The 22,819-nt window shown below is 47.3% G+C and overlaps 1 protein-coding gene across 1 annotated transcript; it reads left to right on the forward strand.

The window, feature by feature from the left end:
• Positions 1 to 204: 204 nt before the first annotated feature.
• On the forward strand, positions 205 to 13,659 carry otud7a (OTU deubiquitinase 7A). Its single transcript, XM_068739499.1, has 11 exons — positions 205 to 289; positions 2,313 to 2,498; positions 2,579 to 2,797; positions 3,511 to 3,612; positions 3,966 to 4,093; positions 4,568 to 4,680; positions 5,710 to 5,837; positions 5,914 to 6,063; positions 10,514 to 10,628; positions 11,191 to 11,275; positions 11,983 to 13,659. The coding sequence occupies exons 1-11, from the start codon at positions 205 to 207 to the stop codon at positions 13,543 to 13,545; spliced, it is 2,874 nt and encodes a 957-aa protein (XP_068595600.1). The 3' UTR covers positions 13,546 to 13,659.
• Positions 13,660 to 22,819: the final 9,160 nt, after the last annotated feature.

A 22,819-nucleotide genomic window follows, 5' to 3' on the forward strand; every position in this document is an offset into this window, starting at 1 on the left:
TCTCTGAACCCTTACAGAAGAGGCAGCGGCTGCTGGAGAGACAGAAGTTATTCCACTTTTTCACATGGGTTTAAGTCAATTTGCTGAAACGTGTTGTGTTTAAGGCCTGCTTGTATTTCTCGTTGCCCTTTCCAGATGAGAACGTGAAGGCTGGCGTCCACCAAGGCCACCGCTGCACCTTGGGCAGCGCACGCATATGATCGCATGACTCTGGACATGGATGCGGTCCTGTCGGACTTTGTCCGGTCCACGGGGGCAGAGCCGGGTCTGGCGAGAGACCTGCTGGAAGGTAAGAGACCAAACACTGTCCTGCTGGCCTCTGATCGGCTGCTCCGTGTTCAGGTCACGCTCAGGAAAGGAGAGGTGGAGAGAGGAGGAGAGGAGCGAGGCTTTTGATTTAGGGGCCAGTGTGACGTTTTTACGAGAGCACTCCCCTCAGAGAGCTTTGTGACCATTCATTGGAACTCATTGAGGAACAGCGCGCTACTTTGCTTTTGTACAGCTTGTGTCCGGTGACGTCTGGGAAAATAATAACCAAAATAGTATAAAAAAAAACAACAACTCCACATAACATCTAGCTGATAGTTACAAGAGACTGCTAGAGACATAAAAGTAATAAAATGATCAAATATTTATTTTCAGAATGCATCACTCACCCGTCTCCGGGAGTCAGAATAGAGCCGTGTGAAAGCTCTATTTCCTGGTGTCATAAATAGATTTAAAACAAAGGGAATTGTCTGTGCCACCTCATCGCTTCTTCTTTATTAGCCAGTGTTTTTCTTTACTTTTTAAATTATTAGCACGTTCTTCTATTGGTTTTATCACTATAGATTTTTTTTTTTGTAATTACACTTAGCTCCTTGACATTTTTATGTATTGATCCATATTTTCTTTATGCCATGTACAACCCCTGGTGTGATTAATAGTTTGAATTTGAAAATATTGTCTCGCAGAATCAGCTCAAGCTGCAGCGAGGAAAGAGGAAACTCTAACTACAGATAAAAAAAAAAATCCTTTTTGCAGGAATAAAAACATACTCCACTTTAGTCCATTAGGGAATAAAAGTCCTCGTAGGTCGGGATGCGTGTGTCCTGTAAATCTTTGTTGTCTCAGTGTGCAGCTGGTGTCTGGTCTCATGAAAGAATTAAATTGCAGCAGGCTTCAAACAGGATGCTGCACTCAAAGGCAGACATGAGTAGGGATGTCCTGTTTTGCTATTAGCTTTCCTAAGCTGCGTCCATCAGCTGCTGTGACCCGTGGAGACGGAGGCTGGAAAGTAGGACGTCTTCCCCCTATAGGCCGGCGCGTGTACTGAAGAGTATGCTTTGACCTTTGTGGTCAAATTATTGAGACAGGATGAGCCGTTATTAGAGGAAATAAAATAAAAAAAGGTTAATGACCTAGTTTGTGTGTTGTTGTTCTTTGTTTATTTCATAAATCCTGTAAAGCATGCTCAGAAAGATTCACTGTGTGTGGAAAATCCTCCTAATATAATTAAAAAGGCCTCTAATGAGCAAACAGCGGGTCGTGAAGCTGGTCTGGCTTTCTTATACATCTCGATGCTGCATGGGAATTTTAGTTCCTTTTGCTGGCAGCAGCCATTAAAAATGAACCGGCTGAAACAACGCCCTCCATACCACAGTAATAGCAGGCTAATGGGCAAGCATTTAAAGCTAGTGCATTAGCTGCAGAGTGGCTGGGATGATGGGCCTCAAACTGTTTTATAAGTGTCCGTGAAGCAGAACCGGTTTTGCATTGATTGCTGTGAGAGAGGCAGCGATTGGCCGGGCTGGCGAGAATCCATCATGTCTGGAAATCAGGAGTGGAGAAGATGGCATCCTGCAGGCCTCGTACACACGGAGTCCAGTAAAGGACCCTGAGCCAGAAAGAGCCTATCCCAGCCGGAGAACATGCAAACTCCTCACAGAAAGTCCCCAAGTTGGGTTCTGAACCTGCAACCTTCTTGCTGTTAGGCAACTGCGCATCCACTGCGCCACCATGTCGCCCACAAGCCGTTAAAATATCTTGAGTTTAGCAGTGTTTATTTCTAATGTCAAAAAGTCTAGCAATCCTCGTTTAGTTACTTTTTACCCTCATTGCCGTCACTGTCTGCTGCAGGTGGAGTTTTTATTTTTTACCATGAGACAGCCCTGTTTACCATAAATTGTGATGGGCAGTTCTTAATGCGGGGGGGGGGGGGGGGAATAAATGGAAATACACTCAAACATTCTGTGTGTATTCATGGAAACATCTCTTGATATTCATAATCAGTTTTGTGTGCAGGTAACCAGATTATGGCTTGTGACCTGCAGGTAAAAACTGGGACCTCAGTGCCGCCCTAAATGACTACGAGGAGCTCCGGCAGGTCCACACTGCCAACCTGCCGCAGGTGTTCAACGAGGGCCGCTACTACAAGCAGCCAGAGACACGCGACACGCCCACCCACATCAGCAAGATCGACAGGCCGTGTGCACAGAGGCAGGAGGACAACGCACAAGGTGCGGGGGCCACGTCAGCACTGTGTTACCACCTGTCCTCGGCTAGCTTCCCTCTCATTCGTTCGGCCTCTCCCTTCCAGAGAAGCGTCTGTCCCGTGGGATCTCCCACGCCAGCTCTGCTATCGTCTCCCTGGCGCGGCTGCAGGTGGCCAGCGAGTGCACCAGCGAGCAGTTTCCTCTCGAGATGCCCATCTACACATTCCAGCTGCCGGACCTCAGCGTGTACAGCGAGGACTTCAGGAGCTTCATAGAGAGAGACCTGATAGAGCAGTCCACCATGATGGCGCTGGAGCAGGCCGGTGAGATGACCGGATGCAGTATATTCTATGATGGGATACAGAAAAGTCTGTGCCATAATGCTAATAAAGAAGCAGCGATGAGGTGGCAAGACGGAGGGACGGGGCAGAAGCAAAGCATCCAGGTTCCTTCTTCTGTGTTTACTCTGGTTGAATAAATGATGCCCTCGGATCATCCCAGGCTCAGAGCTGTGAGGCTGCCTGCAGTAAGCTGGTGCGGCGTCCCCGGGCCCCCCGCCCCCCTCAGGGGACGCAGGCAGGCAGGTGACGGAGCAGAAACTGGAGCTACTGTGTCAGTCAGTCGAAGAGGACGACACTCGTTAAACCTCCAACAGTTTAACGAACGATTACAAATATGGTGCAATAAGCCATTTTGTTTTAAATCTTATTATAGCTACAGTTTTCTGTTGATTTATTTCGCCCGCCTGCAGCTGCTCTTAGTGTGCGTGGGACACCGATTTCTTTGAAATGCCTCCCTTAGAGTCTTTCTCATGTGCCGAGGATTCTTTTATTGTTGGTTATACTGCTCTTTTCACAGAAAGGCAGGGCTGCGTTGGTAACGGGTTTGACTGTTGCCTGTAAAGCGAGACCTCACACAAAAACAAACGTTTTTGAGGGCGTTCAGTCTGAGGATTGTTTTGACTCCCGTTCTTGCTTCCGTGTGTTTTTCAGCATGTATGTAACTCACGGCTCCGTTAAAATGTCCGTGTATGCAGGTCGCCTGAATTGGTGGTCCACCATGTGCACCAGCTGTAAGAAGCTTCTTCCTCTGGCCACCACAGGGGACGGGAACTGTCTCCTGCACGCCGCCTCCTTAGGTGAGCTGCTAGTGCGCACCGCAGTATATTTAACATGCATTAGCATTGAGACGCAGCTATCTAATGACAGCCGAATCCAGAGGAGGATGCACGGAAGAGGGGTAAGGACACATTGCAGTCAGTCGCAGGGACGAGGACAGCGTCTTCAGGTCCCTGCAGGAGGAGATTGTTGACCACTGGAGCAGATGATGGTGTTAGATGCATTGGAGCTAATGTAATCTATGCTGACAGACAACGAATGCCCTCCAATGAGTGATGAGAAGACATATTTGAACGGGACGTTAAAGAGCTGAGGTGGCATCAGCAGAGAACCACAGCCTCTTAAGTTGTTCATGTCTGTCTGTGTTGTTCAGGGATGTGGGGCTTCCATGACAGAGACCTAATGCTGAGGAAATCCCTATACGCCATGATGAAGAACGGAGCAGAGAGAGACGCCCTGAAGAGGAGGTGGAGATGGCAGCAAACTCAACAGAACAAGGAGGTATCCATGCCAACGCACTGCATCTCCTAAATCCACAGCCCTCGTATGAAGCCGTGCTGCTAATACTGTCCAAGCCTCTGCTCTTCCTCTGCTCTTCCTCTGCCTTATCTTCGTGTTGATAGATTAAAGTATTTGAGTATTTGCCAATCTATTAGAAAGATTGTGTCACCAAAGATAGCTCAGGAGAAGAAGTAGTCCAGATGCTCAATGTTTTAATAAATGCTTGAGATGCTCTGGTGGCAAAGATGCAGATCCATGTCAACGTTGCGTTCGGGTTTGAATCTGACCAGTTGTCTTTTCTCTGAACAGCAAAAAAAAAACTAAAAATAAAGTATCAGAAAAATCACCAGGTGTAGGAAATGCAGATGAAAATAGCAGAAATGAATGACGATAATAGGCATTGCGTGGGCGAGCAGCACGTGCTTAGTGTGTTTATGTGTGTGTGTGTGTGTGTGTGTGTGTGCGCGCGCCCAGTCGGGGTTGGTGTACACTGAGGAGGAGTGGGAGAGGGAGTGGAACGAACTGCTGAAGTTGGCCTCCAGTGAGCCTCGTACTCACCTCAGCAAAAACGGCAACACCAGCGGAGGGTAAGCTTTCCGAATCACATTTCCCCCCCCCAAAAAAAAAATCCTGCAAGCCTTCAGTATGAAAGCAACTCCCAAAGCACAACGAACATTACTTTGCTATAACCAGACTCCAGTACGGCTGCCCCCTGAGCCCTGTGTGAGACGGAGCGAGCCGACCAGTGGGTCGACACGCATCACACAGCACTGCCCTCCTGCTGGGTGCTCGGGGGGGGGGGGGGGGGGGGCACTGATCATTTCTGCAGCCCACTGTTGCATAAGCAGCTACGAGTGGGTTCAGAGCTGCAGAGGCAGATTGGAAACAAACTCTGGTTTCCTCCTGCTACTCACTGAAACCTTGAGGTTTGTCTCTTGTTTCCATTTTCACTGAAGTAACCGTACCGTCTCACGCTAGACATGGCAGATGAACCTGGGGGGGGGATCTGTCATCTAGCTACCTTTCAAGTTGGAATGGTGCTTCTACATGGTGCTTCTACATTTTCTTTGTCTCAGTATTCGCCTGATGTTGACTTGTCCAGCACAAAGCCCTCTTTCCCTGGAAATAAGCATCATTTACTCGTTTAGTCTCGGTGGTTTTAACCTCTTGTTGCGTTTGACTTTAATAAAGTAATCAGGTTAGGGATGCCAAATGAGGCCATAAATGGGATGCGTGGGATTCACACATTAAGAGGCTCTTTATTAGAGTGAATTTAGCCACGTGGCTGTTTGTGCGGCCGAGGACTTAATTGTTGCACATCCTCCGGTTCCCTGGTCGGTTAGGGTTAGGGTTAAGAGCTCGGCCTCTGCTCGTTTCCCGCCGTCCCTTTTGATCTGAAACACGTACAGACAGACGGATCCTGTCCACGTGATTGTGCTTGTCTGTTGAAGATAACCAGACGCCGAAATGGATCCGTGCGGATCAGGTTAGATTAGGATTAAGCAGCAGCATTTACCATTGAGGCTGCCGTTCATATTGTTGGCGTCTCAGTTCAGGAAATTGTCGTCGTATCCCATGATCCCAATGTGTTACACGTTTCATCGATTCCTCCGCAGGGTGGATAACTCTGAGGATCCGGTCTACGAGAGTCTTGAGGAGTTCCATGTGTTCGTGCTGGCCCATGTGTTACGCAGGCCCATCGTAGTGGTGGCCGATACGATGCTCAGAGACTCGGGAGGAGAAGGTAGCCTACCTTCCTCTGAGTCTCATTCTGAGTTGAGCTGACTGACGCTACTGATGGCGTTCTAAATGAATTCCAGCGTTTGCTCCCATCCCATTCGGAGGGCTCTATCTTCCCCTGGAGGTGCCTCCCAGCCGCTGCCACTGTTCCCCTCTGGTCCTGGCCTACGATCAGGCTCACTTCTCCGCGCTGGTGTCGATGGAGCAGAGAGACCAGCAGCGAGAGCAAGGTAAGGGGTCGTGAAGATACGCACTCCGACGGCTTTGCTGATCGCACCGTAGGCTCCACCCACAGTGCTAACAGACATTCTCTGCTGGTCGACTATAAACTCTGGTTGTGCTGCACAATATAAGGATTCACCTGCTTAATTCAGATTAACCTGGCTTAAACAGCATTCTTTCATAAGGCAACACTCCAGTTTGAAGTTAGGCGATAGTTATGCAGCTTTTGCTTTTAACTTTAAGTGAATTTGCAGGAGTGGAAGGCGAGTGGTCAGCCTCTCCGCTGGAGGTGAATAATGTATGAGACGGCAGTCTAATCACCTGCGATCCATTATTAAAGCAGGCCGGGTTGGAACCAAGGCGTGGCCAACACAGAGGGAACGCTGACAGCAGGCCCCCTCCTCTTCACTCTCTGACCATTGACAGTGCAATGGCAAGCCTGTCACTTTCCGTTTAATGCTGTGCAAGTTAAGTGTCCGTTAATGGGTTTTACTTCTTTCCCAGAACTCTGTGCCGTTTAGAGAGGACATTGCATTGTTGTGGCGAGAGCGTTGTTTTCGTTTCGCTTCGCCCAATCAGAAGCCAGCGTTCCCACTTCAGAGGTACTGTTTATTCTCAAGAGCTGAAGAATCCTCACACAGAGTTCCTTCAAACGACAAATGGAGACGGCCGGTCTCAGCGGTCACAGCAGCCTTCTGCATTTGGTACAGTGGGTGGAATTCACTTTTCATTTGAGTGGGTAGCCGACCGACTCTTTCTGCCACTCTTAAATACAGATGCACGCAATCTGTCGCTGTCGTCCTTCCTCCCTTGCTCTTCTGAGTATGTAAGCTCCTTTTCTTGTGCATAAGAAAACCAGCATAGTTATTCAGCCTGGGTTTGATCACTGCAGACTAGCGGGCAGATGATTAGCGACCTGCCACAACTGCCCTGACGTCATTCACTTCAGACATTAAAAGCAGGCTCGACTCCTCTTCGGCCCGCTCAGGTTAATGTAGTCTAGCTGGAATGAGGCAGTTTTCTTTTTGTCCATCAGGTGGTGCTGCAGTCCAGCTAAACTCACTGCAGCTTGAACACAACAAACTGCTTTTTCATTCTGGTACACCGTGTCCTGTGAGAAGTTCAGAAGGCGTTTAAGGCGCCGCCTTCCTCCAGGATGATATGAAAAGACTTGCAGGCATAGACTGGAGCATTTGTATGTCTTGTGATAAATCATATCAGGCAGAACTAACAATATATGCAGTATGCAAGCCTCTTTCTACACTTTTATGTATGTGAGTTTCCAATAGTTAAAAACGGGTATGTGCATGTAAATATCAGTCCTGAAATTTGTTCTACGGCTCAAAAGGTGTCAAATTCAGTGTTTCAGTGCAGGTTTGGGTTGAGCTGCCTTAGTTGGCCCCTAATCCCTGACCACGTCGCCACATATGGACAGGGCACTAGGCTTCTGGGGCGCCGACAAACCAAATGACATGGCTGACAGTCGGCTCATGCCGTTCTTCATCATGGTGCATTTCCCTCAGCACGGTGAAGAGCATCCACGAGGCGAGTAGCTCTTACTTCAGCGCTCTATGTGGAGGATTATATCCGAGGCTGATTCTAAGTCGTGCTGACATGCCATGCTACTGCCTCGTGAGAAAACAAGGGAGGGGTGATTGAAGCCAGTCTGTTGCTATGGATCTAACTCTGCTTTTGTTTTGTTTTTTCTGTTTGCCAGTAACAGTAGATGAGTGAGGTAGTGGGGTGATCCCGGATTCCCGCGTACGATTTGTCTCCGCCCATTGCTGCCTACCACCGGCGCAGTAACGACTGGCTCCTCTGCAGACGCTGCCGGCCATGTTTTTATCAGCTTGTTTGTGCTCCTGTGGTTTTTACGAGACACACGAGTGGAGCTGGCGCTTCTGAAAACTTTGCTGCTATTTCAAGTTCAGCTCCCATTATCAAAACACCTCCAAGTTTTCGTTGGCATCCCATCATCCAGGCCTCCAGCACCCGTTTGAATAAAGTACTTTTACACCTTTTTACACAAAGACCACCTACATAACAGTTTGGTGTAACCCAGCTTTCTCTATTTATCAAAGGCAAGCAGTGTAAACGGTAAAATGCGCTGAGGGGAATTAAAACAAGATGAGGGTGAGAATCAAAATGGCATTTCTTTATGGTGGCATGTTACTTCAGATGTGATGCTGTTGTTGCGATTGCTGCAAAATCTGGGACCAAAAAACAAAACAAAAAGCAAAGGCTTGTTTCTATGCGGAGCTGGTGAATCGGGCTCTTTAAGTCTGCAGCTGTGCAGAGTGACCAAAGTCAGGAATCCCAATTCGTGCGTTTCCCAGACAGAACAAATTGTTCTCGAGTTGAAAAATGGAGGAAAGATTGTCTCGGTGGAGCTGCTGTGATGAAACGATGTGATGGATGGAACTAAAAGGGACTAAAAGAGGAGAGCGAATCTCCTCTCATTCTTTTCTCATCCCAATAGGCATAATGCACGTGACGTCATTTACCTCCAGCCATGTGGGTAAATGCTTAGGAAGGCTACCTGCCTCATTTCAGTTGTTTACGCAGACCCCCCCCCCCCCCCCTCCCCGTCAGTTTCCCTGAATCAAAGATGCAAACTGCGCAAGACGAGGTGGACCAGCAGCTATTCTGCTGAGTACACAGCTCACATACCACAGAGGGCTGTGATGTCATCCATGCATAAGCTGTGGGAACCGGTCATTCAAGGACAACAAAACATGGCTGCCAACGGGGACGGTAAATACATTACAGCACACTTTACTCCCCCCCCAAAGCTCAATTGGCACGGTTCGATCTCTGGCTCTGGACTGGGCCCAAGGAGGAAGCAACACGCACACAGGCTCTTGGATTGGCAAGAAAGGAGGACAGCTGCATCATAGGAGCCAAGACCCAACCCACAGGCCTCCACTGCCTGCAGCATGACCTGAGTGGGGAACTTAGTGGGACGGGGTCTCTATCCCAATGTGTGTGTGCTTTGTGATACATTTCCTGCTGTTGCTGTTTGTCTCTGTTGCTCGGGGGGCATGAGTCGTGCCTTTTTATTGGGCGGATGGTGGAAGGATGTGTCGTGATTTGCAGGTATGAGGCAAAGGAAGCCCTGACATCTTAGGACGCATCTCCAGACGAAGCCCGGCTATTACTCAGACTTCGTTTACTTGGAAGCTAATGTGCCAGATATAAATAAGTCATCAGCTGAACTGCCGCGCCCATTAAGCAGGATTATTTTGAGAGTTTGCATGCTCATTTGTACTTCGCACCGATGCAGTGGCATTCTAAAAGAGGCAAGAGTGCGTATTTGACCCGTAGGAGGGGCAGATGCTCCTTCTGTCTGTGTCTTTATGTTGCCCTGTTGAGCAGAGCGGACTATTGGCAGTGGAAGGATTGACGAGGCAGGGAGGAGACCGTATATTCCATCTGTGGCCGACAGGGAAGGCTGGAATGTCCTCGGCCTGAACAGTCTGCCCCCCCCCACACACACACACACACGCTCTGCTGTCATGTGGATAACAGGCTCCACAATTGGTGGCCTGCGGAGAGCCGTCATGTGGGCCAGTAGGGTTGAGCCAGTCCATAGACTACAGCATAACCCCCCCCCATGAGAGGGCGCTCTGGCGGGTGTCTGTTTTATGTCCAGTGATGAATGTTGAAAGCATAATGCTGCTCGTAAGTAGTTGATGATGTCGGCAGGACACGGATTGAGTTATTTCTGCACCCTTGCTGTTATTCTGTTCTGCTGTCTGATTGCAGGCTTATAAAACTAAATCACTCAAATATAGCTGCTCGTTTAGATAGAAAAGAAGGCACGAGAAACTAGAAGTTCTGAGTCATGCCTTCCTAATTACATTTTGACCCATCCTACATGGCTTTCTTGCACAATCGTGGATTATTCCTAGATTTGAAGTCCACTCCTTTCCCCCCATAATAGCGTTTTGTCTCGTTTACAGCAGTAAATCCTCCTTTTATTCCGTGCCCCATCGGACTATGATGATTCCAGATCTTCGGAATATCTCTGGCGGGTGCTCAGAGATACGGTTTAAGAATTAAAACGCACTCACTCACCCGTCTATAACGTGAGAAGAGCAGTAGTAAATGTTAGTTATGACGGACTAGTTGACAGACTAGTTAGACGGCAGCTGCAGAGAACCGGGGTGTGGATCAGTTTTATAAAAGGAACAAGCCGAAACGACCGACGCCCTTCTGTGTCCTGACTCAAGTGTCTGTCACTAATCACTATTGCATATCTCTGAAAAATGCGTGGCAGATTAAATAAACCAGCAGAACACGTTACCCCCACACTGACACACATGTGGGACAATTAACAGGGCGCCGTTCCAGTGTGTCATTATGCAGTTGCTTAAGCTCCTGACCTTGTGAGGGGACGGATGCATCCGGCGGTAAAGCTAGACCAAACTAACCTTCCGATAATCTCGTCTCTTCCAGCTGTTATCCCTCTGACCGACTCGGAGCACAAGCTGCTGGCCCTCCATTTTGCCGTGGACCCTGGCAGGGACTGGGAGTGGGGGAGGGACGACAATGATAATACCAAGCTCGCCAAGTAAGTCCTGTGTCGCGTATGTCGCGCGGCGTTGATGCTCGTCAACAAGGCACACACAGAGGCGCCGACTACGAAAGCAGTCCCATGAAAGGCGAGCGAGTCAAAGCTGCAGGCCAAGGAGGTTCTGTTCGTCCACCCACAAGGCTGCATGTGAAGGGCTTAACTCTGATTATCGGCTCCACAGTCAAGCCGCTTCAAAGAGTGAACAGGGAGAGCACAAATCGTGAGTCGCGTCAGTCATCCGAAGGGTTTCCCAGGACTGGCCTTGCTGAAGCAGCAACACCCCTCCTGAGTTAGGCAAAAATATTCTGCATTTCTGTTTCACATTTAGTCATGAGGTTAACTTTTTACAAGCTGCAGCAGAAGCACAGAGAAATGATCTCAAACCACTTCTCTCATGCTTCCTCTTTATTTTCAACTTAATGCATTCGTTTTCTTTTCTTTTTCTTTTTCTTTCAATACAACAAATTCTCAAACGTCAGTCCCTGAAATGTTTTCTAAAAATCCTAGGCGTTTTACGGCACTGCTTTGTTGTTTATTGTGGATAAATGTTCTCTTACAGTCTTATCCTGTCTCTGGAAGCCAAACTCAACCTGCTGCACAACTACATGAATGTAACGTGGATCCGAATTCCATCCGAAACAAGGGTAACGCTGCTCACACGCGTGTCCTGTTCATCGTGGTTGAGTTGGCGCCAAATAGACCGCTATTAGATTAGCAAACAGTTAATCTACGTCTGTCACGCTTCAATGGAAACAAGTTTACTTTGATACTTTTTGATTCGAGAAATGGCTGAGGAAGCATCCCTCAATGTGCGTTTCACCAGAAATCCAGCCATTTTGAATTAAGCAGACTTTGACTTGAATGTTTGCTACTTCTGCTATTTGATATTAGATATGACTGTTTGACTTGAACTTTCACCAGTAAAATCTTTATTTCGTGACTAAAAGTTGTTAAAGGCTTGGCTGTGCAGCAACCTTCTGTGGTACATCATCAAACAGGAAGTTCTTTGTTGTTGGTGACTTAACTTGCATCAGAAGACCGTAGAAACAGTCTCGAGCGTCAAATAGTGGAAACAGGAAGGAATACGTTTGTGGGTGAAGTGTGCCAACAGGTTTTCTCATAAACTGTTAAACCTTTCTGATCACCGGCTGAGCGGCTCACTTTCATTTCAAACGTCTGACGTAGTACTACTACAGTCCTGTACTGATATTAATGGCCGTATCTTCTTGTTCGTTAATATATTTTGCAAATCTTAATCCATTGGGAGTCTTTTAAAACGGTCTATTTATAAGCCAGGTTTCGAGTCGTCCTTTTTGTCTTCATCGCTGTGTTTCTGTGTATCTGGATTCAGGCTCCCTTGGCTCAGCCAGAGTCTCCCACCGCCTCTGCAGGCGAGGACGTCCAGTCTCTAGCCGAGTCCATGGACTCTGACCGCGAATCTGTCGGCAGCAACTCTAACGTCAACAGCGGCAAGCCCAGCAAAGAGAAGGACAAAGACAAGCAGCGCAAGGACAAAGACAAGAGTCGGGCTGATTCTGTAGCCAACAAACTAGGTAGCTTTAGCAAAACATTGGGAATCAAGTTGAAGAAGAACATGGGAGGCCTGGGAGGCCTTGTGCACGGCAAAATGAACAAATCAAACTCTGGCTCAGGTCGTAGTGGAGAGAACGGAGGGGAAAAGGCGAAGAAGAAAGAGTTGAAGGCAACCAAGGGAAGCAAGGAGGAGTCGGGTCAGTCAACTAGCTCCACCTCTTCTGAGAAAGCCACAAGTCCCTCCCCTACAGACAAACCCTCCAGCTCCTCCCCCACCGAGAGACAGGACGGTGCAGGCAGAGCGTCCGGGGACAAGACCCTGGAAAACTGGAAATACAGCACTGATGTCAAGCTCAGCCTCAACATCCTGCGCGCTGCCATGCAGGGGGAACGCAAGTTCATTTTTGCAGGCCTCCTGCTCACCAGCCATCGTCACCAGTTCCACGAAGAGATGATCAGCTACTACCTGACCAATGCCCAGGAGCGCTTCAGCCAGGAGCAGGAGCAGAAGAGGAAGGAGGCCGAGAAGAAGCCCCCCGTCTCCACCGAGGTCGCGGTGAAGAAGCCTGAGCAGGAGAGCGTCTTCAACAAGGAGAGATCGGACAGCTCGCCTCCGGAGAGCTGCTCTCCTGTCCTGCCCCACCACACCCACACCTACAAACACAACTCCCAGTCCTTGCTGGGTCTCAAAATGCAGGGGAGGAACAGTCCAACTCCCGCAGCTTCTCTGGCCTCCGTCCCAGTCCCTCCTCTCACCCCACCAACGGCCTCCCACCATGTCTCCCACCTAACCCCAGCCCCCGCGCCTTACTCTTCCCCTAGTGCTGGTGCTAAGAGACCTGGCCCCGTTCCTGTGTCCGCCCACTACAGCCATACACCGCCCATCCAGAGGCATAGCGTGATTCACTTACAAGATGTCAACATGCAATCGTCCATCTTCCAGAATGACCCCTATAAGCCCGTGGTGGGTACCCTAAAGACATGCGCCACCTACCCCCAGCAGAACCGCACACTCTCATCCCAGAGCTACAGCCCGGCTCGCCTGTCAGGCGTCCGCACTGTCAACGCCATAGAGACCCTGTCCTACAACATGCCCGGTGAACACAAGTCCCACACCTACACCAACGGATTCAATGCGGGAGACATTCAGGACTGCCTGGAGTTCGCTGATGAGGACAACTCGTCTCACACCTGGCTCAACCAAGACAAAACCAAAGGGCGCAGCTCGGGAAGCCCTTTGTACTGCTTTCAGCAGCGTCGCTGCAAAAGGGAGAACTGCTCCTTCTACGGGAGGCCCGAGACGGACAGCTACTGCTCCTACTGCTACAGAGAGGAGCTGAAACGCAGGGAGAAGGAGAGCAAAGCGCAGCGGCCCGCGTAGCCATCCCAGCCACGGGGGAGTCTGAGGGGAACTTCACCATCTGCACTCTGCATTTAGAACAACACGGTGGCAAACATTTCCTACTTTGTTAAAGAATGCCCTTGTATTCCTGTCACCCTAAAGAGAATTCCTTTATGATGGGGGGAGGGGGGGGGGGACAGAGCTTGGAAACAGTGAGCAGCTTTGGCCAGAAATTGCGCTATTTTGATTTGGGTTTTTATTTTCCGTATCATGGAACTTAGTCTTTTACTTGTTTTAGAGTAAAAGTCATTATTTTGTGATGTAATCTTTGTGTACGTGAGGAAGAGTTCTTTATTTTCCAGTACAGGAGAGATGCAGCTCGTCGGGAGGGAACATTTTAGCTCTTTTAATCCGTTTGAATGCAATACCTCCGCTTGGTCCTTCGAAACCTCTGTGGAAACTAGCGGTAGTTGTTTTGCAATCGAAAGAAATCAATGGGGAGTCCAATATTAGATTTTAAAGCAATAAATTGGTGATTCTTTCCGACACCCTCTCCCAATTTTGTCTATGCACCAATGATGTAGTTACTTTAGGTTAACTGTGTCTTGTAAATTGTAAGGGATTGTCAACGGTGTGTTTTTGTAAAGCAGAGTTGAACTACAGGACTTAAAATGTGTAAACTTTATAGGCTGTGATGTTGGTTTAGAATGAATTGTTAAACCATCTCCTTCGTTAAGTGTACTTTTTCCTCTTACCACAGGGCAAACGTTTACTGTGTCAGAATTGGACTCAAAAATATTGAGTATGCCACGATTTCACACTTTTGCCTGTAGTTGACCACAAAGCACTGCCAAACCGGCTTCTTTAAAATATTCAGATTCAAATGTTCCAAAAAGAATTTCCGTTGCGGTAAACACCGAACAATGTGCGTGAGATGAACTACGCCTCACGTGCGCCGTGTTCATGATGCGTTTCCCTGAGTCGCCTGTAAACCGTTCAGCCGGTGTGTTAGATGAGATGAAATGCTAGTATCGAGAGCAGCCCAATGTGTGGTTACGTATCTGTCTGCCCCCCCCCCCCCCCCCCCCCCGCTATACACGCACACACACTCTCCACGATGTGCAACCATGCCATTAGCACTCTGTGGTGACCTGCAGTATAGATGTGTCACGGTCCAGTGTGAGATCGTCTGTTGTTCTTCCATATCCGGAGGCCGCTAAAAGAAGCACCTGCTGCTAATAGGAGCACCGCAAGCCTTTGTGATCATCAGTGCTTTAACCAATCAGTGGGCTTTCTGCTCATTCAACATGACTACTGTAAAGATGCAGTGTTTGTGTTGCTGTTTGTTCCGGTGATGCTTGGATAATGTACCTGGCCAAGGATGTCCACTGCTCCATGGGCTCGCTTCTGTCTCTCCTGGACACTGCAGTGTTGCTCCACTTGGTTTCCATGTGACCAATTCATGGACTTCCACCATGTTAGGACTGTAAAATATGATTTTGTATTCCTTTAAGAGTTTTACACTACTTTAAATGATTGATTTGCACATTAGATACAGATGTAAATATGGGGGGGAAAGAATAGTTTATTGTTACAAACATGGCGTGTCTGTGTCATTTTTCTGTTCAAGCAGGTCAGTACAGTTTGCATTATAATACCCTATTTTGCTGTATATTATATATTTGCTTGCAGATTTAGAAATGCTTCGGCCTAATAATACGTAATCATCAATAGTTTCTAATATAAAACCCTGAAGCTTAAAACACCTCGAAACCACGATAACCTGGATGGCCTCACTGTGGCGTAGTTGACAGACCCCCCCCCACACACACACACACACACATACACACACACACTACCCTGAGCTAAGCCTTATTCTCATCTAGTGCCAGCCTCCAGGATCTGTGCTCATCCCACCCGCTCTGCAGGATCTAACGGCAGCCTCGCCATGCACCGCACTGAAGAGTGGGTGGCATCACATGATCCTTCAGCCTGCTTTCTGGTGGAATCCTGACATGGTGGAAGAGGGACACACACACACACACACACACACACACAGAGACAGGCCTCTGTGTAACTGGGGCCACATCTCTCCACATTTTTCCTGTGGATTATTTCCACTGAGTCTTAAAGTCAGCGATGCCCACACACCTCAGTGGAGCAGAGGCCCTTTCTAGCCCACAGAGCCTCCCACGCGCTGCACTTTGAGTGTGTCTAGCTCGGCTGCACCGATCCGCAAAGGGTAACACCACCCACCCACCCACCGCTTCATCCTCAGTCTCTATCTCTTGCAGGCGTCCTACTTATTCGCCGTCCCTCAGACAATGCATTTAAAAACAATAATCCACAGTTTAAACTCTGGACAAACACCTGAGATTATTCTCCACGCTTGAGCTTTTCACCTGGAGGCCGGAAGAAAGGGCGTGACTGAAGAGATAAATCAGTCAAACTGAAAGCACCTCCTCCGCCTCCACATCCTGTCTGCAAGGCGATATCAGCACGCAGCTCTCATGCTGCTCATATAACTGCCTGTACTTTTCATAGCTCAGTACGTAGGGGGATGGGGGGGGGGGGTGTCATTAGAGAGTCAACATGTAACTGAAAAAGAGGAAGCCTGACAGTGCCTCACCCACACAGCGAGCAGAAGCTGAGATCTTGTCTTGTTTGTGTGACGCGGTGTGCTCCAGGGCTTCAAGCTTTTCTGGAGACAGGAGGGTGCGCAGGCTGAGGAGGCACGACAACAAGCTCCTTCCCGTCTCACGCCACATCACAGAAGTCCTCACGAGTAGAAAGGCCACGCCTGTCATCGCTGATGGTGCGGATGATAGGCGCCAGCGGAAAGCACGCTTCAGTTTGTCGTGATTCATCCGTTCTTCTGAAGTGCTCTGGTAAAGGAAACGTCCCATGTTTTATCAGTCTATTTTTTTAACAAAGGAAATAAATAAATAAAAATAAGGAAGGAAGGAAGGAGTCCTCTGCATTGGCCTTCCTTCTGCCTGTTGTTTATTCCCTTGGGCTTGCTCTAAATGTTTTCACGGCTGAAGTTAGGGACCAGTAAACTGAAGTGCATGGCAGGCGTGTGAGAAAAGGTGGAGTAGCCGCTCACTGCATTTGACTGCTGTCAGTTTGCGTTATTTATTCATTTATTTGCAGTTAGGAACACATAAATCTGACTTTAAAAGTATTTATAAACTTGTTTGAATAAGCTTGAATATACTCATCTCTGGGGGGTAAATATGATGCCAGTTTACAGCCAGTTTCAAGCTTTCCTCACCAGCTGCAGCCCAGAGCTGGTTTACGCCAATATTTACCCAGAGATCTGTTAGAACCAAAATCCGTTTGAATGTTTCAACTCTGTCTAGACGCCTGCAATTAGATTAACTCTACTGTCAAACGGATGCGGTATTACTAAGTGTGTAGAAAAGTATGGTCTGACATAAACGCCAAGGTGTGCGACTTGGAGCTCGCACGATAGAGGACAGTGTGGATTAGAAAAAAAATGTCTTGCCATTATTATGAAAAAGTATTATTGTTAATTAAAATGCTCTGTGATAGGAGTGTCAGTGAGGAAGAAGACAGTGGTGAGGCCAGCCATGATGGACTTAGAGACGGTGGCTCTGAGGAAAAGACAGGAGGCGTAGCAGGAAGTGGAGGAGATGAAGGTGCTGAGGTTCTCTTTGGGAGTGACCAGGTTGGATAGGATTAGAAATGAGGCAATAAGAGGGAGAGTGAAGGTTAGACGTTTTGGAGACAAGGTCAGAGAGGACAGACTTTGATGGTTTGGACATGTCCAGAAGAGAGACAGGGACTATATCGGTAGAAGGATGCTGAGGATGGAGCTGCCAGGGAACAGGGCTAGAGGTCGACCCAGGAGAAGATACATGGACGTAGTGAGGGAGGACATGAGAGTGGCTGGTGTTGGGGAGGACGATGCAAAGGACAGGGTGAAGTGGAGAAGGTGGGTTTGCTGTGGCGACCCCTCACGGGACAAGCCGGAAGTAGAGTAGATTATTGTTACTTAAAAGGAAATAAGCAGAAAAACAAATTCCTGTTTATTTTATGAATTTATTTCCAAATGTAAACTTCACTATTTCATGCATACAACTTATGACAACGTACATTATTCAACAATCTGTTATTTTTCATATTTGCATAGGACATGGTCACAATATATTGTCTAACATGTAGAAAATTATGCCATAAAAAGGTACAGCAGAGCAGCTATAAGACCAGCACAGTATCTGCGTGTAATCCGAGGACTGTACAACTGTAATACTTAAATGTAGTGATTTTGGTTTGCTGAGGAAAAACAAAAAGGAAAAGGGAAAGGGACACCTGAAGATTAGAGCGAGGTCATTGTGGAGTGTACTGGCCAGAGCTGAGTTATTTACAGATTAGATTATACTGGTGCTGAGAGGGGGAGGCAGCACCATGGAGTCACTACAACAGGCAACCGATGGTGATGGGCAGAGGAGAAACGCACAGAGGTATCAAGAGAGCAACGTTACACACCGAGGATGTACAGGAACAGGGGTGTAACCGAAAAGGGGGGGGGGAGCTTTCACAGCGCAGCGTGCCGCATAATCTGAAACATACAAATCATTCGAGGGTAGAGACATCCAACGCTTGAGCAAAATGCTTTTTGTAAATGTGCATTTCCATAGCAGCGACGCCATACCACGTGTCAGAGAAGGGCCCCGACAGGTGCGGGCCGCCGTGCTGCACGTCGTCTCCCGACCCGCTCGGGTGCTTGATCACATCATTATTTGTTCTTTGTTCATTTTAAGCGAACTCGCAAAAGAAAATATAAAATCAAAAGTTGCTTAATTAAGATGTAGAAAAAGGTCCACATTAAGCACAACATCCACCGACAGCATGTGGAGCGGAACCCAGGGGTCCAACTTTAACGCGACATTCATCTTTCCATTCAAAGCCTTTGGTCACAACTTGTAGATGCGGAGCTGCAGGAAGTCCAAGCTCCTCCTCATCTCTCCTCCTCATCTATCACGACCTTCCATCATCCCGACATTACCTGGCATTATCCCCCACCTTTAAAAAGCCTCAGGCCCGTCTGGGAAGTCATTCGCCGTTATGTTCTTAACCTAATATATTACACTCCCTTTAAATATTGCATGTGCTGTTCTGTTGAACGTTCAGATTGAGTTTATCCTACTCAAAGAGCCCGAAGAGAAGAAAGGAGCGATAAAAGAACCTGGGCAATGTTGTTGATAAGAAGCGTACCTTTATACACAACGTGTAAAACACACAGTCAAACGGATTTATGTAGAAGCAGCATATTTATAGCAAAATGCAGTTTTCAATCCTTTGGAATGGTTGGGTGTTTGTTGTCATCAAGATTGTTTACGTCAAAAGAAATACCTGCCATAAGCCGTTATACATTGCTGGAGTATTGTACAGCAAAAAAACCCAAAATAAAATACACAATTAAATAATGAGAACAAAGATACACAAGCAACATGTTTGCACAAAGCAGAATATTACCGTACATTTCATAAAGACACGTCACACTTTATAAAACTGTACAAGTTTTGTTGAATGATAGGAGCTACGTTTTTTTTTTTATACCCACAACTTTTGTAGCATCCTCGTGAAGTTAACGTTATAATTTTGGCACAAAATTGCATCGATCCGTATTTGCAGTCATTTAGACGTCAGAGAGAATCTGATCAGTGATGAATTCATGCAACGAATATGGACGTTTGAAATAATAATATTTATTTATTTATTGTTACATACTAAGCAACAATCAATTGACCTTTATGTATTTTTTTGTAATTAGCATAAAAATGACATTAAACCGGTACACGGTTAGCATCCCATAGAGACCTTAACTGCTTTAAGTTATTATTATTTTTCTAACAGATGTATCTGTAATCGTATTTACTGGTGAGATTACAGATTTGCACTTCTAATTTTATAATTATTTAGTTGGATTACAAAATGCTGACGTGGAGTTTCATAGTAAATTACATCTGACATCATAACTAATGCACAAATTGTCTTGAGCTCAGCATGGAAGGGATATTTTAAATATGTACCCCCTTGTTTTATTTTTTCTTTCAATTCCTTCCTTCTTTCCTTCTTTCCTTCAAGCAGGTACAAAGAAATACACCAATTACTGTGTTTGTGCTACTCATCAAGCAAATGTAAGATATACGATGGAAGATTTGAAAAGATATGACGGTACAACAAAAGTCAAACATTTTAAGAGGTATGATTTTACACACTTAAATAATTTTATACAAGACAAAAAAAGAAAGAAAAGAAGCAAGAATAAAAGTTATGACTACGCTGCTAACTCACAATGTCATGGTCTCTATATTCTTATGGAAATCTTACAAGGTAATCTAAATGATAAAGTCGCTCCATCTTAAATGTTGCACAAAGAGGTCTGGAAGTTTTAAATCATCTCGTAAAACAACTTTTAGGCTTTTTACGTTTTGGATAGCCGGCATCCTGACATCAACAGAGTATCAACTGCTTCCGATTAAAGGGGTGAGCCCCGTCAGTGGGGTTAAAATGAGGCTTTAAAAAAAAAAAAAAGTCAGCCTTGATGCTGTGATTTTCACAAGAGTGGCTTAAATGACCTGAAGATGATGGAAAATCTGGAAAACAATAAATCAAAAACACTGTACACTTTTCTCAAGAGAGGTTAATAATTATTTCACACACAAAAACAAAAAAACAAAATCAGGTACAGTAGAAAATGGGCGTGTACAAAACTGTGTTCAATGGCCTTTTGTGTTGAACTATTCAAGTAGGTTTGGTACAGTGAGAATAAAGTTACGGAGGCATCTGTCGCCGGTTCAGTCTGTACGGATGGATAGACCGGTTTACAATGTCACAGTCGGTTTATTTGCAGATGATTGGTTGCTTCTTGTACCTACTGAAAGTCCGCTGACACTAAAGGTCAAAGGTGTGTTTGGGGGCCCTTTCACTGGAAACGGCTCCAGATTGCCCGGCGCTTACTAAGGCATGTAGCCTTAGTATGACGTTGGGGTGGGGGGGGCTCTACGGCGGCGTTCCTGTGATTCCAGTGTGGTTGGACACTGACCAGCAGTGAGCACTAAGCACCCGGGAACACCAAGAAGAGACACATCTGTGCAGCAACGCATCTCATCGACAAAATCCACAAACTGTCCCGTCTCTGCTTTTGCGGATGTTGACCCTGAGGTAAATGTGCGGATTATGGATTAAGAAGTGATTAATTACACATGCTGGAGGGTGAGCTACTCCAAAAAAACCAAAAAAACAAACAAAAGGAGATGGATGGAAACCCCCAAAAAGCTGCTCAACAGCCATTTGAAGAAAGTTTCTTATTGAGAACTGGCAAATGTTAAAACCCTCTCAGTGCTTATTTCACTAAGAACAGCTGATCAGCGGCATTCAAAGTGTCATCTTGCAGCCTGGAAATAATTTCAACGGAGAGTTGTTTTTTTTTTGTTTAATGTGTGGTATTTAGAGGAAACTGCTGCATTCGTCCTCAATAAAAGGATGTGTCCTCTCTGGAGGATGTGACAGAGCTGATTCTTCAGAGAGACAGCTACTGTGGAGGACGGGGGGTGGGGGACAAGGTCCCCCATTCATGAGCTTACACCTGCCGCATTGCCTCTAAATAGCCACAGCGCTTCCCAGGCGAGGCTGTTAACATGCATATGGTGTGAAGTGTAGGACTTGGAGGGCAGGGTTGGGGGGGTAGAATGGGGCTAGCACACGTAAGAGGTGGTGACACCAATCCGGAGGAACCAGCTACTCAGAGAGGTGCATTAAAAGAAAACGTGGACATAACGCAGACCAAAGGGGGCTGCAGCAGTTTGGACAGCGGCGCCCGTTTCCATGGAAGCCTTTTTCCTGACTTATTGATGCATGTCTGTCTGGAAACACAAGTCAGCTTTCACACGGGAGAAACGTGAGCTTCACAGGCAGGACGACGTGAGGCGGGTGACCACTGCGTTTCGCTGATATGTTTCGTTTTGGCTGTTTTCACACGTTTAAAAGCCCCGTCCCGTTTCTGTAAGAGAGAAGTTTGAAAGCAGCCGTTTGAGCGTTCTGGCTTCATCTCGGTCAGCTGAAGCGACGTCTCTCTTGGCCTTATGAAATTGGACTCTCTAGCGGCAGAGAAGGATTTGCCCCTGTGCTTAGGATGAAGTTGGACACGCCCCGCCCCTCGCGTCAGGTAGTGCTGTTGTTCTCCTCTTATTGTGCAGGTCGGACTAACCCAGTAATTACAACCACTTTTCCCCTCACAGTTTCTACAGTGGGAGGGAGGAGGAGGTGTCTCCTTCTTTGTGCTGCTCAGCTCATGATAAACCTCTCCTCTTTTATCAGGGCCTGTCCTCTCTTGCCTGTCTACTGACGATAGCGCCACAAAGCCCGGCCCCGGCTCTGGCCTACATTTGACCCCCCCCCGTGTTTGGCGGGAGGCTCAAACGCTCCGACAGGACAGGTAGAGCCACACGGGAGAGGGAGGACGCCCCAGGAATGGCGCGTTAGCACTCCTCCTGCAAAGCTGTGAATAGCTTCTTGTTGGATGCAGCTGTTTCCTCCACAGAGGCCACAAAAGGAAGCCATGAGGAGGGAAGCGAGCCGGCTGTCTGGCTCTACCTGCGGTGCTGCCAAACACCAGCCCCAGGCCTCGATGAAGGGCGGCTCACAAGGCTGAAGAGAAAGCTCTCATTCACGCTGGTCTTTGGTTCGGTTTCCTACGTGCTCCAGAGTGGGCTACGCACCGTTTGAACTTAAACCCCCTTTGTGTGAAATAGATGCTGACGATCCAGCGCTTTGCTTTTTGAAGCAAAAGCAAGAGCAGCTGATTTGAACTTGACTTCTTTTTTTTAAAGGGTCTGAAGTTTCTTTAGTTGATTATATTTCTTAAAAACTGTCAGGCCAACATCATCTGCTAATAATATAATAATAATTATATCTGTAAACCTCCATGCAGGTTTACACAGAACATACAGCACACCCCTAAAGAAATGCACGTTTCTCCCAATGGGAGCACTGCAGCGGAGGGAAAAGGGCTTTTTTGTTATGTAACGTGGATTTATTAACCCCCCCCCCCCCCCCCCCCCCCTCTTGGACTGTGAAGGGCAAGAGGACACAGGTTCTGTGAATGATTGACCGAATGGCCGCACGGCTAGATTCCTCGAGAGAGAGAGAGCGAGAGAAAGAAGAGCGAAAACTAGACGAGTACAAATTGTGTTGAGCGTAAGGCTGCTGTATATGAACTGTAAGTTTGTCTTCACCAGGTTCATTCGTTCAAGCTAACAAGGCCATCCCTGAGCAGGGCGTC

The sequence above is a fragment of the Brachionichthys hirsutus genome, chromosome 5, assembly GCF_040956055.1.
Source record: "Brachionichthys hirsutus isolate HB-005 chromosome 5, CSIRO-AGI_Bhir_v1, whole genome shotgun sequence".
In the NCBI taxonomy this organism is placed as follows: Eukaryota; Metazoa; Chordata; class Actinopteri; order Lophiiformes; family Brachionichthyidae; genus Brachionichthys; species Brachionichthys hirsutus.